Source organism: Genypterus blacodes, unplaced genomic scaffold (assembly GCF_046128005.1).
Source record: "Genypterus blacodes isolate CSIRO-AG114 ecotype Tasmania unplaced genomic scaffold, CSIRO-AGI_Gbla_v1 ptg000112l_1, whole genome shotgun sequence".
Classification (NCBI taxonomy): domain Eukaryota; kingdom Metazoa; phylum Chordata; class Actinopteri; order Ophidiiformes; family Ophidiidae; genus Genypterus; species Genypterus blacodes.
This window is the reverse complement of record NW_027466916.1, coordinates 2,370,467-2,385,664: the sequence shown is the minus strand read 5'-3', so window position 1 is coordinate 2,385,664 and position 15,198 is coordinate 2,370,467. Positions and strand designations below refer to the sequence as shown.

The 15,198-nt window shown below is 43.5% G+C and overlaps 1 protein-coding gene across 2 annotated transcripts in view; it reads left to right on the top strand.

The window, feature by feature from the left end:
* Positions 1-11,504, top strand: part of LOC143009620 (regulator of G-protein signaling 6-like) — a 30,130-nt gene extending 18,626 nt beyond the window's left edge. The window contains exons 2-16 of one of the 2 annotated variants that reach the window (XM_076161668.1): positions 3,355-3,454; positions 4,086-4,136; positions 4,243-4,349; positions 5,521-5,572; positions 5,978-6,042; positions 6,727-6,803; positions 7,367-7,448; positions 8,052-8,126; positions 8,350-8,451; positions 8,548-8,720; positions 9,906-10,031; positions 10,131-10,317; positions 10,578-10,667; positions 11,216-11,275; positions 11,454-11,504. In XM_076161668.1, coding sequence (XP_076017783.1) covers positions 3,355-3,454; positions 4,086-4,136; positions 4,243-4,349; positions 5,521-5,572; positions 5,978-6,042; positions 6,727-6,803; positions 7,367-7,448; positions 8,052-8,126; positions 8,350-8,451; positions 8,548-8,720; positions 9,906-10,031; positions 10,131-10,317; positions 10,578-10,667; positions 11,216-11,275; positions 11,454-11,504 — 1,398 coding nt within the window. Of the gene's footprint in view, positions 1-3,354; positions 3,455-4,085; positions 4,137-4,242; positions 4,350-5,520; positions 5,573-5,977; positions 6,043-6,726; positions 6,804-7,366; positions 7,449-8,051; positions 8,127-8,349; positions 8,452-8,547; positions 8,721-9,905; positions 10,032-10,130; positions 10,318-10,577; positions 10,672-11,215; positions 11,276-11,453 lie in introns of both variants that reach the window. The other variant, XM_076161669.1, reaches the window with a different exon arrangement.
* The last annotated feature ends 3,694 nt before the right edge of the window (positions 11,505-15,198 follow it).

Genomic DNA, 15,198 nt, shown 5'->3' with positions numbered 1-15,198 from the left:
GAGCCCTTTCATTCTGGATAAGAAAAGCTTTGATGGTTGATCAACACTCATTTTCCTTCTTTAAAGCTACAGGATGGAACTTTTTGTATAATTGCTGAACCCCTCATTACATCCTAATGGAGGAAACTTTTGAGCCCAGGAAAATCCGTTCTTTACTCACAGGGGGAATCACTACCTCTACTGTCAAACATGTTCAGTGTTGCATAAAGTATCCAGAAGTAAAATTCAACTACTAGTAGAAAATACTTCAGTAAAACGTATTTAGCTGCTGCGTTTTTTTTTTTAACTGATGTATCAAAGTAGTTTTCTCAATTAAAAAATGTGCTTAAGTCTTTATAGTCAAATACATTCTCACTGTGGCATTTATACCCTTTGAAACTTCAGATGAACAAAATTTGTATTCTTGAAATATTTCGACTTTAGTCCTCTATATTTATTTATTTTTCAACAGCATTAGGACTTCCTTCTTCAAATCTCTCTCCTTTTAAAAACCTCACTATGAATAAACCAAAATAGAGTCAGAATGTAGCAGCATTTTGTAGCAATGTAGAATTTTAGGATAAATGAACAATTAAAATCTGCAGCTGACAGATAAATGTAGTTCAGTAAAAAAGTACATTTCCCACTGGTATATAGTAAAATAGTAAAGTGTAGTACAAAAGGGGAATGTACCTTAAATTTGTACTGATGTCCAGTATTTAAGTGAATGTATTCCTTAATTTGTATTGTGTACTTGTACTCAGTTGTTCCCAAACCTTTGCCCTGCATGTCCCTTACAGAAAGATAGAACGGGACAAGCGGCCCCACATACTGTACACATGCACATGCACATGTACTCACAGCCATACATCGATAGGAACATACACACATACTGCAAATGTAACTATACAGTGACAAGATACATGAGGGGTCTCCTGATAATCATTTATAGAGCTTGGTGGTGAGGGGCAAAGTGCTCTTATCGCAGCCTAGCAGCAACGTGGGGCTCTCAAAGACCCTCCACACCAAGCTGCAAACACCATTAGCTCCTCCAGGCAGGAGATACCACGCAGGCTCGCCACGGCTGTGCCAAGGACTTCTTGTTTGCTGTCATCCTATAGAGAGATAATGAGTTCTGTTTCTACGTGGCTACACAGTCCACAGTCCATTATTACACCGGAACAAAAGGACTTAATCCTCTCCGTGTTGTTGTGTCCCGTGGGGGGATTGGGGGGATGTGTGTGTGTGTGTGTGGACACGTGGAGTCCTGCGCTGCTGGATGGAGTGAAGCTGATTTCAAAGCTTTGTTTTTGGACAAGGTCTTTGTCTTCAAAGGGAAGATTGGACTGTTTCTGTGCTAATCTGTTGTGTTCATGTTCAACATTTTGGCTCGCATGTAGGCGAGAGCAGGCCTGAAAATACCAAGGCTCTGTTTAAAACATACAGGGCAGATGCTGTGTGTTGCTCTCTCCCTCTCTCCCACCCTGTCTTTCTCTATCAAACACATACACACACACACACCCTCCCTCCTGTGAGATTCATCAACAGAGTTGAGGCCGTAATTCTCCATAGTGGATGTTCAATAATTCATGCCAAGACACTCTCTCAAGCTTACGGTGAGAAATTTGTAATTGTCTTGCGATGTGGTTCTCTCCCCCTCTCTTCTCTGCATTATATCTATTATTCAATCCATATACAGGTTTTTTTGCTGGATATTTATGGAGAGGCTGTGTGAATCATGCATTTAATGCATTGCCAGGCAGGATGATTACCTCTCACTGTGATGCTGCTGGAGTAAAGACGCTTCACTCGCCGCTTCTTGTCCTTCTGGCCCATTATCCTCTGATGAAGCACAACATCACATAACTATCCTCAATTTAAAGCTATACGGCCGTATTATATGAGAGTATATACAAAATATATATGAGAGGAAAGTGGATTAAAGATCCCAAAGTCATGCCGGCAAATAAACAGGCAAGTGGTGGATTTTTCTTCGATAAATAAGGAAAAAGAAACAACTGCTGGAGCCTGAAGAAAAAGGTTCACACATGAACACACACGCAGCAACTGGAAGGTATGCAAGCAGATTGCACTAGTACAAATCCGGCATCGCCATTGGCTGAGTGTGACTGGTGCAGTGTGTCTGTGTGTTTGTGTGTGTGTGTAGATGTAAAACTGTGTATCATCATGTGCAAGCTGACATACATAAAAACTGATGCCGTTTCTATGTGGGTCAGTGAATTTGCATTTGCATCAGATAACAGATGGAATATCAAAAGAACATTAACATGCGAGAATAACAAGCAAACGCATAAACACGTGCGGCCCTGCGTGAAGAAGGGACGGAGCTGACATGGAGAACTGCTGTATGTAAATGATGGATGAAGGGAGTGACGGTGGGAGGGAAGAGGGTCCAGAAATGTGCGAGAATGGCACCAAGTGGAGCGCGGCGTGATGCTTTCAAGTGCTGCCTATCTCACGGTTGTGGTATTTTACTGAAGTCAACTGTAAAAACGGCACAAGTGTGGAGTGTGTCAAGCGAGGGCTACTGTGTGTGTGTGTGTGTGTGCGCGCGTGCGTGTGTTTATCTTAACTGTGCTTACTTTACTAGGCAGAAGCTTAGGGAGCCATAAAGAATTTAATAGGCGCCAACAACAGCCATAGCTGCTATATGGCTCCTGATAATACAGCTAAGTGTGCTAAATCAGGCTCTTTTTTATGCAGATTGATTTTTGGTGGGAGACGCCATCGGGCCATGAGAGCACCGGCTAAGCTGGATCACATCAATACCTGACCCGACTGCTTCTGCTTATATACGTAGGCTACGACCACAGATTATTCGGCCGCCATATGTTCTTCTGTGTCTGCCTGTGTGTGTGTGTGCTTGTTTAGGTCTTAGGACGCCGGTGTGCGATGTGCTCGGGGTTCTGGCTGAGTCACAGGTGCCGTGTTTACCTCGGCCTCTGGGGGCAGAGCTCTGTCAGCCTTTTTTAAAACGGGCCAAACCTCCCTGACCGGCCTCATAAATCAACCTAATGTGCAAAACACATTAACCTCCTGCATTGTGTGTGTTCCCTGGACTTACAATCGAGTGTGTTCTAGTGATAACTTGCAATATTTTGTGATAACAATTATTTAAAATCCTTGTATTTTCTTCTGCAGGTTCAGATTTACTCAATGATCCTCAGATCTTATACATAAAATGTTCAGTTTTGGAGTTTGGAGCGTCGGTGTCTTTCTTTGTGTAAATGTTAAAGGCACCTGATGCATGTGCGGTCCTTCCCACATCGTACTTCACGTTAGCGACGGCACGCTGAGCTGCATGTCATAAACATCATCATCATCATTTAAAACATCATTCTGGTCTTTTTGCAGATTGAAGACATCGTCACACGAATACAAGATGAGAAAGCAGGAGGCGTGGCCATCCGGACGGTCAAAAGCTTCCTCTCCAAGATCCCGAGTGTGGTGTCAGGTAGGTAAAAGTTACTGTGTGTATGTGTGTGTTGGACTGTGCTGCTGTTGTGTGCTTCTCATGTGTGTGTTTGTATGCTATGTTGTCTCGCACAATGAACAAAAGCAAATCCGGCCTTGTTATACCGTATTTAAACTGCTGCTGAGACGGTTGTTAGCAGAAGACGCCTTTGCCAATATGTGATGCTGCGTTCGTCACATTACAGGAAAGCTTCTCTCGCTCTTTTGTGTTTTCCCCCAGTGTATATATACATGCATCTTCTTCATGCATATGAAATCTGTTCGTGTCCACAAGCTTGTGAGTCAGCGGCGTGGGATGGGGGTTGGGGGGGGGACTGAGTCACTCCTCCTCGAGCCTCCTCGGCCTCGATGGCCTCGCTTCCTCCCTCAGCCTCTGCCGCACACAAACACTGGCCAAATGCTGACAGAGACAGAGAGACAGAGACAGAGAGAGAGAGAAAGGGCTGCAAACCAAACTGTCACATTGTGTCGTATGGTGTACAGACCAGCGATGTTCGACAGGAGAGGAGTCACAAAGACGGCGTCAAAACTCATTTATGTTTGCAGATTGCAGCTTTTGTAGGAACGATTGCGCGTCACGGTTTTAACCAATGTCCCTCTCTGAATGCCAGGAGCGGACATTGTTCAGTGGCTGATGAAAAACCTCTGCATTGACGATCCAGGTATGCCTGCTGAGAAATCTCTCCATCTTTGTTCAATAGAACTCAATTGTTGAAGAGGCCAATTTCAACTTCCCCCTCCTCTCCCCCATCTGTCTCCTGTCCACAGCTGAGGCCATCCACCTTGGAAGTCTAGTTGCCGCCCATGGCTACATCTTCCCCATTTCTGACCACGTGCTGACGCTGAAAGATGACGGAACCCTTTATCGCTTTCAGGTACACACAAACACACACACAGACAAACAGAGGGTCTGTGCTTGTAGGGCCTTTGATGAGCCGATACAGAATGATAAGATGGTGGTAGTTTATCAGAGGGATGTATTTATTGCATGATGCTAATAAAAGCAATCCCTCTTAAGCCTATTAGTCACCCTACCAAGGTCGACACTGTATATCCCTGCTGGACGCCGTGTCGGAGCAGGAGGTGGGGCGTCTACAGGGGAGAAACCTTCACAGGAGCGCTTTTGCTTCGTTCCATCTGATCCGCCGTGGATCTAGACAGGAAGCTACGACCTCTGTGATGACTCATCACTGTGACTGGGCCGTCTCTCAATCCAGCTACAGTAGACAGACCAAACCCCACCCCCCTCATTCAGCCCCCTCCCCCCTTTGGTGCTTTTCCCCCCTCCTCCTCCTCCTCTTCCCCCCACCCTCGATCTACCTCGCAATCCATTTATCCACACCTCTGTTGCTCAAGATTAAAAGCCGTTATTGTGGCTGCGTTGCCGGGAGGCCAGAGTGTGTCACAACTGCTCATTCAGGCTGGAGCTAAAAATATTCTCTCTGATGTCGCTGTGATGTAACGTTCCCCACGTCATCACAACCTTCTAAAAGAAGAGTCCACGATGCATTTTGAAACGTAATTGCTGTGACAGGGGAACGTTGTGCACCAGGCAGGCGTCTATAAATAGAAACGATACAGGTAGAAGCCCCTCATTGAATGACAGCTGCCTTTTGTTGTGTGTGAGTATTGATTGCAGCGGTGAAATCTTACGGTACAGATCAGAAAATGATGAATTATAAACCAGCATGGCTCCTCATTAATAGGACTCATGACACTCGCACTCAAATAAATCACATTCATCAGTGTCGGGCTAATTATAATTTTGAGTAATAGTGGAAATGAAATACGCGCTCTAATTCTGTCCACTATAAATGCATGATAGATGTGAGCGTTCCATTATTAATAGACCATGGGAATGAACTTTGAATTGGTAATATCAGTTGCAATAGAATAGACAATTAAGTATGGATAGAGAGAATCGTGTGGACATCGTGGATCATCATCAAACCACCAGTGTTCTCTTGACTTTACGGACGAATGTAGCGTATAAAAATGGTTCTTGCAAAGTAAATGAACAAATACTTCTGCTTTGTCCCCCATCAGTCTCCATACTTCTGGCCTTCAAACTGTTGGGAGCCTGAGAACACAGATTACGGTGAGATTCCCATTTCCCGAACACCATTTCACCTCTACGTCTCCTCTATGACGGAGACGCAGTGTGTATAGTTTATTTGTCGTCGACCCCCAGACCGCATCGATCCACAGTAACTTACCTAAGTGAATCCTGTGGGAAGGAATTAAAGTTTTGTTTCTTTACTGACATCTAGTGGTATTAGGGGGTAAAAATAGCAAGGGCACCCATACGAAACGCATTCTGTCACATTCGTTTTTTTACTCCTAAACTACAACAGCATCTGCAAAAGCCTCTTTGTTGTTATACTTGATTTTTGAATTATTTCGTGTTTACCCTCTTGCAGATGTGTCGTGCAAAGTGCTGATGTACTGTATGTATGACATGCATATTAATACTGTTATCATAACATGTGTTCTTCTTCTGCAGCCATTTACCTGTGCAAGCGAACCATGCAGAACAAGGCCAGGCTGGAGCTGGCCGACTACGAGGCTGTAAGTACCTTGTCATTTGCTTTAGCAGTTTGCCAGGAAGACTCCCTACTTCCTTCTCGTCACTGTGCAAACAAGCCGTGATATACAACTTTACTTCACTGAAGAAAAATGAAAAAATGCAGCAATAAAACGCCAAAATCAATCATCCCCTGCAAAAAGCTGTTAGCGCACTACAGCCTGTCTAAACGTTGTTTGGTCGAGCACGACGCAGTGTTTACCGGTCCCAAAATGTAAACTTAATTATTGATGGGCCAATTTGGTATCAGCAGATCAATACGGTCTCAGGAGAGTCGTTACTTTAATGCAGATCTCTTTTGATTTGTTTATCCACTCTCAGCCATCTACAGCACTTTAACATTTTAACATCACTCTGCAGTGACGCTCCAGTGGACTTTCCCTCCTCTGCTATTCGGGTCACTTTATGTCTCCAGGCCTCATCGCTCGCACTGTTACATCGCTGCTGGTTGCTACCCGCAGCTTTGTAACGAGGTCACCAATCTTTGACAAGAAAACTTTAACAATGCCAGGCAGTGTGTGTATGTGAGTCTTGACCTTTTGTTAGGGAATTATCCTCCCCTGGTCTAACCTCAGAAATGTCCTAATGGAATGACTTTAAATCACGTTAAAGGCCTTAAATTCAAATATCACGCTCCCTGAAATGCTGCCTCTGCTTGGTTCCTCCAGGAGAACCTTGCCAGGCTGCAGAGGGCTTTCGCCAGGAAGTGGGAATTTATCTTCATGCAAGCTGAGGCTCAAGTCAAGTGAGTGTGTGATTCTGTACATGCACAATCTCTGACCTGCAGCCGTGGGTTGATCAGGTCAGGTTTATACATATTCACATGGTCATACACACACGCACACACACACTAACCTTTAGCTGTATGCATGATTTGAATGTTATTTCCTAGAGCAAGAAATTAAGTTGTAGTTAAGTCATTCATGCTGTTCTCATGAACTATGTTTGGTGCCTTTGCTTCAAATCAGCCATCATGTATATTGCATATGCCAAGTGTTCCTTTGTGGACATTTCCTTGTGACACACACGATTCTCTTTGTAAGACTCCCACCTGGTGGTTGGCATGTGTAAGCACAACATTAATCCCACCTGATCATTTAAAAGTAAAGCTGCCTCAGACCTTTTATTGGTCATGATGTGTAACCCAGGCCAGAGATCGATCAGTGTTCTGACAAACAAGAGCCAATCAGTGCATCTCAGTTATGTAAGAGTTTGGGCACACCATCTGCAAAACCAGATTTGTTTGGTGAGGGCTGGTCGGCTAGTTGGTGAATGTGTGTTGAGGTTTGACCTGATATCTGTGTCCAGGATCGACAGGAAGAAAGACAAGGCAGAGAGGAAGATCCTGGACAGCCAGGAGAGGGCGTTCTGGGATGTCCACCGACCAGTGGTGAGTCGTGACTAAAGGAAGGCTGAAGGGGGAAAGAGAGAGAGAGTCGACATGTGAATCCACAGTGTTTCCATTAACCGACGTTAGTTATGTGAGGATTTCCTGCTGTTTCCACGCTGCACACACATATACAGAAAGTACAGGAGGTAATTAAATACAATTAAGAGGAATTAGACGCCTCATTTCACTTGCTTACTGTCTGGTCTTGTGATAAACACAAACCTGGCAAACATGGAGCCACCTTCTTGTGAATGAAAGCTTATCGACATCACAAACAATAAAGCTTTTGCTGCATTTTTTATATTTGCATTTTTTATATTTGCAGAACACATTTTCCAATTTGCAACTTCAAAAGGCGCAAAATAAAAGTCATTGGACACCCGGCTACAGTCAGATGAATCAAAAAGAGAAACACCTGATTTTGCTCCACACACTGATTTGTTATCGCTACTTAGATTTGCATAGAAGCATATGACTGTGACAAATATAAATGGAGAAGCCTTGCTGCGTTGTGTGAGCAGGTCAGACACAGACAAAGCTTTGTGAATCATTGTTATCTGTTCAAGAAACAAACACACATCACACACTCTCTCCCTCTCACAGCCAGGCTGTGTCAACACTACAGAGATGGACATCCGCAAGTGCCGAAGAGAGAGGAACCCACACCGGGTGAAGAAGGTGAGCAGGTCTCAGACACCAGAATAGATTTCATTACACACACACACACACACACACACACACACACACACACACACACACACACACACACAGTAATGTTATCAATATCAGTTCATTTCCCTTCATGTTTGTGTTTTCCTTCCTTGTTGGACACTGTAGTTGAGGTTTTTCATCAGCATTAGGCTGATAGCATTAGGCTGAACCTTTGCTCTCCCCCCTCCAGTCGGTGTATGGGGTACCAGACGAGAGCCAGAGCCAGCCGAGCCCCGTCCACATCTCCTCCCAGCCGGCCAGGAAGACCACCAAAGAGGATATTCAGAAGGAGGTAACTCGGCCGTCACCATAACGACAGCAATACTCTGACAATCGAGCCATGACCTTATTTAACCTTGACCTAACTCTCTCTCTCTCTCCCTGTCAGATTACCTTCCTGAACATCCAGCTGGACAGACACTGCATGAAAGTATCCAAAGTGGCCGACAGCCTGATGGCCTACACCGAGCAGTTTATGGAGTATGACTCCTTTGTGTCGCCCGCCGAAACCGCAAACCCCTGGATCGGCGATGACGCTTCCTTCTGGGATTTGGAGGCGAGGTGAGGCCGCTGTGGGATGTTGGGCATGCTGGGGTACGGACAGTGGGCGGATGATGCCAAGGTCAAGGGGAGAGTGGACGCCTCGGGTCCTGAGAAAATGTGTTGTTGTTGTTGTTGTTGGCACCAGACCTAGGAATCAGTAAGGCGAGGAAAAGGGTAAACCTTTTGCTCCGGGCGCAGCTCATTCATTTCAGAATCTAAATGTTATGCATTTTCTGAAGACCTTCAAATTTAGAGTGCTTTACAATTATTCAGTTCCAATCAACACATTCAGAATTCACTGGACCATTTATGTAACCACAATGATACAAATATAAAACATTCACGCCGAAAATAATGTACAAATTAAGTACAACTGACGCTAAATTAATTAAAATACATTCCACATAAATTACAATAAATTACACATTTACCCAGCACTCTCACATTTATTATTTATTTCACCATGTTTACATTTTTAAAACATCCTTTGCATAACCACATGACGTAGCGCCGCCATTTTACAAGTGACCAACACACTACCAAGGCAACTTAATGAGCCGATGGAAGCACGTGGCTACTGGACAATGGGCTCCAAAACTCGTGTCTAAAATGCAAAAACAGTCCCCCAAAGCTTTAATGCTGCTTTTCCATTATGTCTAGATCGAATTTCAACATAATACATTCACAAATTACCATACCTGTGGCTGAATAAGAGGAGGACGAAGGGTTAACGTCGCTCTCCTTACAGAATCCACATCCACACCAATGCGCCATCTAGTGACGTTTTTAGTAAATTACACCGGTGTTAAAGACAATGAACAAAACAATGGCGGGTGTATGTTCAAATGTACAGATGTAGCCTACTATACTGGCCTAAAATGGAAGCAGCTCCATCTGTTTGTATCCCATATCATATGTATAACAACAGATGTTACTAGAAATTCATTTCATTCTCAAGAACAAGAACTATTTCTTTAAATTGGGAAGCATTTTAAACCAGCACCATCTGAAAAACCATGAAATATGTGGAAAATACTTAAGACAACCTGAAAGAATGAAGCCTGAAGGTGAAACATGTCTGAATAGTTTCTGTAGTGAATAAATCAAGTTACAAGCAGTGTGAGTGACGGCTAAAGTTCAAATCCTTTGAAGCTGCCTATTGTTTGTAAACAACAGATTTTTGTTCCATTCCATTCTGAGCAGTCGTGACCCCAGCCAGCAGCGTGTAAAGAAATGGGGCTTCTCTCTGGAGGAGGCGCTGAAGGACCCGGCAGGACGAGACCAGTTCCTCAAGTTCCTGGAGTCGGAGTTCAGCTCTGAAAACTTGCGGTGAGGCCTTGGTCTTTTTTATGGATTTGACAAACTGATTATAGAAGTCGGGAATGTGTGTCTTCTACAAAATAAAGATGGGGTGTGATGCTTCTCTAGGTTCTGGCTGGCAGTGCAGGATCTGAAGCGGCGGCCCTTACAGGAAGTCCCCACCAGGGCTCAGGAGATCTGGCAGGAGTTTCTGGCCGAGGGCGCGCCGAGCTCCATCAACCTGGACTCTCACAGCTACGAGCGCACGAGCCAGAACCTCAAAGATCCTGGACGATACAGCTTTGAGGACGCTCAGGTGGGCAAATGTGTTTGTTTACCACAGGAAAAGATGTAGATATCAGTTTGCTGTAAGGTGGACTAGGAAGACAAAGGAGAGCAGGAGAAGGGATAAGTTTGTGTGTGTGCGCCAGGGTCTAATGAGGCGAATAATGGAGCGGTGGCTCAATTTGTGTGTTTGGGCTGTCGATGTGACGGGGCATTACTCAGGTCTGTCTCGTAGGACTCTTGTGTTTAGGTGCTTTCATACATTTGGTTTTCCTTTCCTCCCCGTACCAGGAGCACATATTCAAGCTGATGAAAAGTGACAGCTATGCACGCTTCCTTCGGTCCAACATCTACCAAGACCTCCTGCTTGCCAGAAAGAAGGTAAGCAGCATTTCACACCACACCGAGACGTCTTAATGCTTCTGTCTGCTGTACGTCTGCGGTCATGACTAAAACGCTCGCACACCACAATGTGATGAATGCCGTCTGACTAATACCAACATGGGAGAGAGAAGGTTGTTCCATTATACGATACGATTAGTGATCTTATCCGGTATTCAGTCTGTCATTGAGAAGCATTTGTGAGCCATTACAGTAGTTCCACACAGGAGGAAACAGAGTTAACAACATTGCATCGTTAGTTCAGTATGCAATCTTGACAATTGGGACGACAAGTAGGACAGCAGTCGTAAGTAGAAACCTAACCTACAGGTATATAACAGATACTAAAATGGCCGCCTTTCCTCCACCCATCATCCATCTCACTCCATTTCCTAAAATGCGACCTCCATGCTGTTCTCGGCCCCCTTTTTGTTTTGCAATGCTCCACCCCTTCTCCTCACTAACGACATCATCACTCTGAACCTCCCTCATCAACATCCTTACGTGACCCCCCCCCACCTTGCTCCCCCCTACCCCTCCTAAAACAGCTGCCAGCAGACACTGAACAGGGTCGCCGCACCTCCTTGGAGAAGTTCACCCGCAGTGTGGTAAGTTTGTTTTTGCCGCTGGGGTTTTAACCACATCACAAACCACACTGACTGGCTCACTCCTGTGGCTTTTGCATTTGTACCCATGGTCTATTAAGGCTCAATGTGTCTAATATACTACTTGAGTGGGATTTCAGCATCTCAGTCCAGTAATGAGGTGTTTTCATTGTAATTCTAGGGAAAGTCATTGACAGGAAAGCGCCTGACAGGCCTGATGCAGTCATCCTGACACAGCCTGGGCTGCAGGGCGACATTCACATCACGGACCAGAGCGGTGGAGGTGTGCTGGACAGGGCTGCTGTGCTGCTGGAGGTCGTCAGATGCGTCCCTGTGGACTATTGCCAATCTGGGCGTGCGACAGTTGGCCTGCTGGGGTCAACTCCCCAAGTGGAGAGAAGACGAAAGCAAAGGGAACCTCAGCTAACACCGCACGGCATGCAGTGTTGCAGTACAAACACATTCAGATTAGGGCTGCCTGCTCGTCCATTTACCTGGCGGACTGGTTGCTAAGGGTGTTGTGTCCACCTTAGATGATTGAAGGTTTTATCTTGCTTTGTACATTTCTGGGATTTTAAAGCAAGTCTCTGGTATTTGAACAATATTGTTTCACTGATGCAGCATTTTAGGAGTGATTCGGCCCAAATGTAAACATTCAATAGTGTGAGAGTCATTTCAAAAGTCCAATTCACTTTGGTGATTTCAGGCTCATCCCGAATCAAAGACAACATACAGTACTTGATTATATAGAAGATCAAAGATGCACATCGATTTACACAGAAACATTGTGCTTATGCCTCTGTATTCAGAACAGCCAGCAATAAAGAGAGCAGAAGACCATTTTTTTTTAGAACTTTAACTAATCTTGTTTTATATCCTTGAAATTTCTATTATTTGTGTTTGTTATAAAAGCACATAAACTTGTCACTTCACCGACAAACACAATCGACTAAAATCTCGGTCTGTTTCCTCATAATGAAGTCCGACTACAGAACTGATTTGATGGTATTATCCATGCTTCATTACATTCCAAAATCTGGCATAAGGGCTTAATGTAGCATTGACAATGCACCATTGCATGTCTCATCAAAATGTCTTTGTTGAGAATTAATGTTTCGTTTCAACAACAGTACTTTGGCCTTATGGTACAAGAGGGCAGGGAGGATAAGACACATTGGCTTTTCCAGTTGCATGGCTCTAACTGAAGCCTTGACAAATTTAGTCCACATCTGACAGATTTCAAGCTCTGACTTTTTGAGGCTCTACCACTCTATTGCAATTGTGTGAAAAGCTGGGAGGTTTAAGAACCATCAGTCATGTTATAAACATGAGGAATTTCAGGATTTATTTTTGTACGGTCACAGAAATGCAACATGTCTAATTGCATCCAACGATGGTGTACTTTCTGAAGGTTTCCAGTGCCATGGGTCCATGTGGTGGTGGAGGCACTACTGCTTGTGGACCAACAAGTGTTACAGGACGTCATAATGCTGTGTTCATGTCACATGGAAGATTTCATCATTTCAGAGAGAATATACAGCCTGCTACCCACTAAGGGGTCATTTTTGTTTTTGTACTGCATGATTATCTCATCTTATTTTCTCAAAACATGAGAACTTGCTCATTTTGTTTATGTAAAATGTAGGTCATAACCAATTATCTACAGTTTATTCATCATTAGGAAATGGTGCATGTCGGACCATTGTGGAGTGTGTTACTTTAAGGGACGATTGTTTAAATGACTCAGCAGGTTGCTGTACTCTCCAAAGACTGCACACAAACAGGGACAAGCCCTTTAAAACTGAACTCAAGCAACATCTGCAAGTTTATGGACATCAAACGCCTACAGACAAATGGGACAAATATTTCAGCCATGGCTGCCACGTGCTGAACATGCACAAGGCCTCTGCAGCTTCATCGTGTTCTACAGAGAGAAAAGTGCTTGGACTGAGACTTCACAGTCTCACAGCTCCACCATGAGGCCATAGTGCCAACTGCCAGTGACCGCTACAGTGACAGCCTACACTGCTGAATGATAGGATGAGCTATTCTATTCTAGTCTATTGATTTATATTTAAAATCATTGCAATGCACTGTACAGGTCACATTTATAGTTATTGTAAACACATAACCTGCTAATTATAAAGGTAGACAGATGCTTAACTCATGAAGTCAGTGTACCAAATATTATTCAACATTATTCTGAGCACAAACACAGTGGCACTACGTACAGTGTGCATTGGAGACACAAATTGGCTCTAGGTTTTCATTATTCTAAAGCACACTTTATAATATGGGCACATTACTATGCATGTAATATATTCAGGGCATTTTGTGCTTTTAGTTAGCAAGATAACTATTGGCACTAACACACAAGCACCTGATAATCTTATCGGTACCAAATAAAAATGTCTGGAGGTGACTGCTTCACTCTGTTTACTCTGCTGCATCATAAAGCATGAAGAACATGTCTTCCCTTGCTGAGATCATCTTCACAGACTGAGTCGCTGCCCTCATCAGGTGCATCACAATGCAAAACTGCAAGCATTTTACAGAAAGGCTAGAAAATGATGACTGATTATTTGTAGACTGTAGGATCATCTGCAATGTTCCATTACAAAAAAAACATCAAAATCATTATTACTGCTTGAATAATGTCGACATATACATGCACACGCACACAAAGACAACTCGACCTGATAAATGCCCATGTCTTGTCCTAGTATTAGCTTTTTCTCTCTTTCTGACCAAGATATCCAGATATGGTCTATTCCAAATTTGTATAATTTGGTAACACCAAGTCCCTTTTGGAGCACAGAAACCAAATATGAGACATTTTGGCAAACAGCAGAGCAAGACACCCAGATTGACTCCAGCAAAGACTTGAGTTTGGTGTGGGCTTCCTGTCGTATTCTACAGTGGAATGACTGTTGAATGAATGTTATTATCAGGTGGTTTAAAGAAAAAGTGATTAAATTGACAAGTCATAATATAGCAGAAGGCGCATGCAGCATGGTGCTGTGCTCTGGAAATGATTTGTCAGATTGTTTTTCTTTTGTGTGGTTTCATTCGGAGAAGGAATAGCACTTGAGTGGGCGTTTGTCTGTTCTACCCAGCATGAAAAGCTGGGTAGAACAATAAAAGATAGGAGGCAGTAAAACTTAAAGAAAGAGAAATAGAAATGTAGCAATAACACAATACAACACGTTAAGGAGAAAAAGGAGAACATGGAGGTGAAGAAAATGAACAAGAGAATAGAAAATGGAGAAAATGGAGGTGAAGAAAATGAACGAGAGTAGAAAAACGGAAAAATTAGATAAGGGAGGTGAAGAAAACGAACGAGAGAATAGGAAGTGGAGAAAATGGAGGTGAAGAAAATGAACAAGAGAATAGGATATGGAGAAAATGGAGGTGAAGAAAATGAACAAGAGAATAGAAAAATGAAAAAATGAAAAAAGGGAGGTGAAGAAAATGAACAAGAGAATAGGAAATTGAGAAAATGGAGGTGAATAAAATGAAGGAGAGAATAGAAAATGGAGAAAATGGAGGTGATGGAAAAGAACGAGAGAATAGAAAAATTTAAAAAATGAGAAAAAGGGAGGTGGGAGGTAGGTGAGGAAAAAAAGATGACCATTGGGGGACTTTGCTTGAGTGCACTAAAGTGCAAGCTCCAGTGCACCTTCAAGTGAACTTTTTCACTTCATTCTGTTCCTTTTCTTCGCCATTTCTTTCACATTCTGTCATTCCTTGACATAGCGATGACAAAATGCACTGCAGTGCCGTCTAGATGTTGTGTTTGAAATTCTAGAACTCCTTTCTTGGTCAAGATATGGGCTTTTCACAAAAATTACCAATTTGGTCCATGGGACGTGTAACACTGGTTTACAACCAACTGGTGCCAATTTTGACCAGAAGTATCAAACGTA